At 40.3% G+C, this 1,338-nt stretch overlaps 1 protein-coding gene across 1 annotated transcript; it reads left to right on the forward strand.

The window, feature by feature from the left end:
- Positions 1 to 206: 206 nt before the first annotated feature.
- On the forward strand, positions 207 to 832 carry LOC133854686 (uncharacterized). The gene is made up of 2 exons (XM_062290938.1): positions 207 to 473; positions 603 to 832. The coding sequence occupies exons 1-2, from the start codon at positions 360 to 362 to the stop codon at positions 735 to 737; spliced, it is 249 nt and encodes an 82-aa protein (XP_062146922.1). The 5' UTR covers positions 207 to 359; the 3' UTR covers positions 738 to 832.
- Positions 833 to 1,338: the final 506 nt, after the last annotated feature.

The raw sequence follows: 1,338 nt of genomic DNA on the forward strand, positions 1-1,338 counted from the left end.
GGAAATTTTAGAAAATAGGAAGTAATGATTCTAAAATTAGGGTGGTTTGATTTTAAGAGAATTAAATTAATTATAATTAACATGATAATTCTAAGTGAGGTCCGGATGTAAAACTAAAATTAAACTCCGTTAAATGAGGGGCGAGGCGTCAGGCGTGGAAAGCAACTAAGCAAGCCCTGGTTTCTTGATATAAAAACGACCCCCACAGCCCGAAACGGCCAGAGCACCATAACGAAGCGTGGTCGAGATCCGGATTGGCACTTCGGGTTTCGCCCAGTAGAAAAGTTGGAGCCCCGAACCGTACTGTTGTTCTTCTGGTTCTCGTCGTCTCGAAGCTTGGCAAAGAAATAAGAGCAGGAATGAAGGGGTCATGTACTCTCGTGGCGTCGGTGCTAGCCGCGTCCACCGTCGCTCTCGGCTCCTCTTCCTCCGCGGGAGATCCTGACCCTTCGCCTCATCCCCGGTCCACCGAGGTATTTTGAACCTCAATACAAGCCACAATCTTTGAAATACCATGATTGATTTTTCCACAATGTTTTTTCTGAGGTCGTTTGTTGTCGAAAAGTGTTTAAATTTGATGATTTTTTCAAATTTTTTTCTAGGGATTTTCTTCCAGTTCTTCTTCTTCGGTGAAAAACTGCGCACCCCATTCGCATGGCTCGTCAAATAAGGAGAAATTCGCGCCGAGATTCGACGGCCTCAGGTTCATCGAGACCTTGGTCACGGCTCACAGATGACCGCATAAAACCGTGCTTTTTTGTCTGCGTCTTTACTCTTTAGATGCTAACTGAGGGTTCGCATGAGGATTTATTCCCATTGATCGCTTCGGCCATTTTTGTTTTTTTTGTGTTATTTTTTTTTTCTTTTTACTTTTTGGGGTTTTTTTTTTTTTTTTTTTTTTTTTTTTTTTTTTTTTAATTTTCACTTTCTCGTTTAATTGATGGTGTAATATCATTGAACCCAAAAGCGTGAAGGTCAGTTTTTTTTTTTTTTTTTTTTCTCTTTCTTTTTTTTTTGTGAAATTTATCTGGCCTTCTCGTATGTTGCTATGCTCATGGCATACTATATTATATTAACATTATATGACTAAATTGTTTACGTGTGAGTATCTATGGATCCAGCTTTTCTGGCAACGAGTTGTCAATGGGTAATTGATTGCCTGTCAATGGATGAATCTTGGTGCCATGAACCTGAAGTGAATTCTAAATGAGGTTAGCTGTTAGCTGTTAGCTGTTTGATTAAATGTTTAACTGGATGCAGCTGGTGTTAGTTGGCCGCCGGATGCATTGATTGACCTTTTGCCAGCTTCTGAATTGTTTGTGTTACGCCAACTACTCT

Source organism: Alnus glutinosa, chromosome 13 (genome assembly GCF_958979055.1).
Source record: "Alnus glutinosa chromosome 13, dhAlnGlut1.1, whole genome shotgun sequence".
Lineage (NCBI taxonomy): Eukaryota > Viridiplantae > Streptophyta > Magnoliopsida > Fagales > Betulaceae > Alnus > Alnus glutinosa.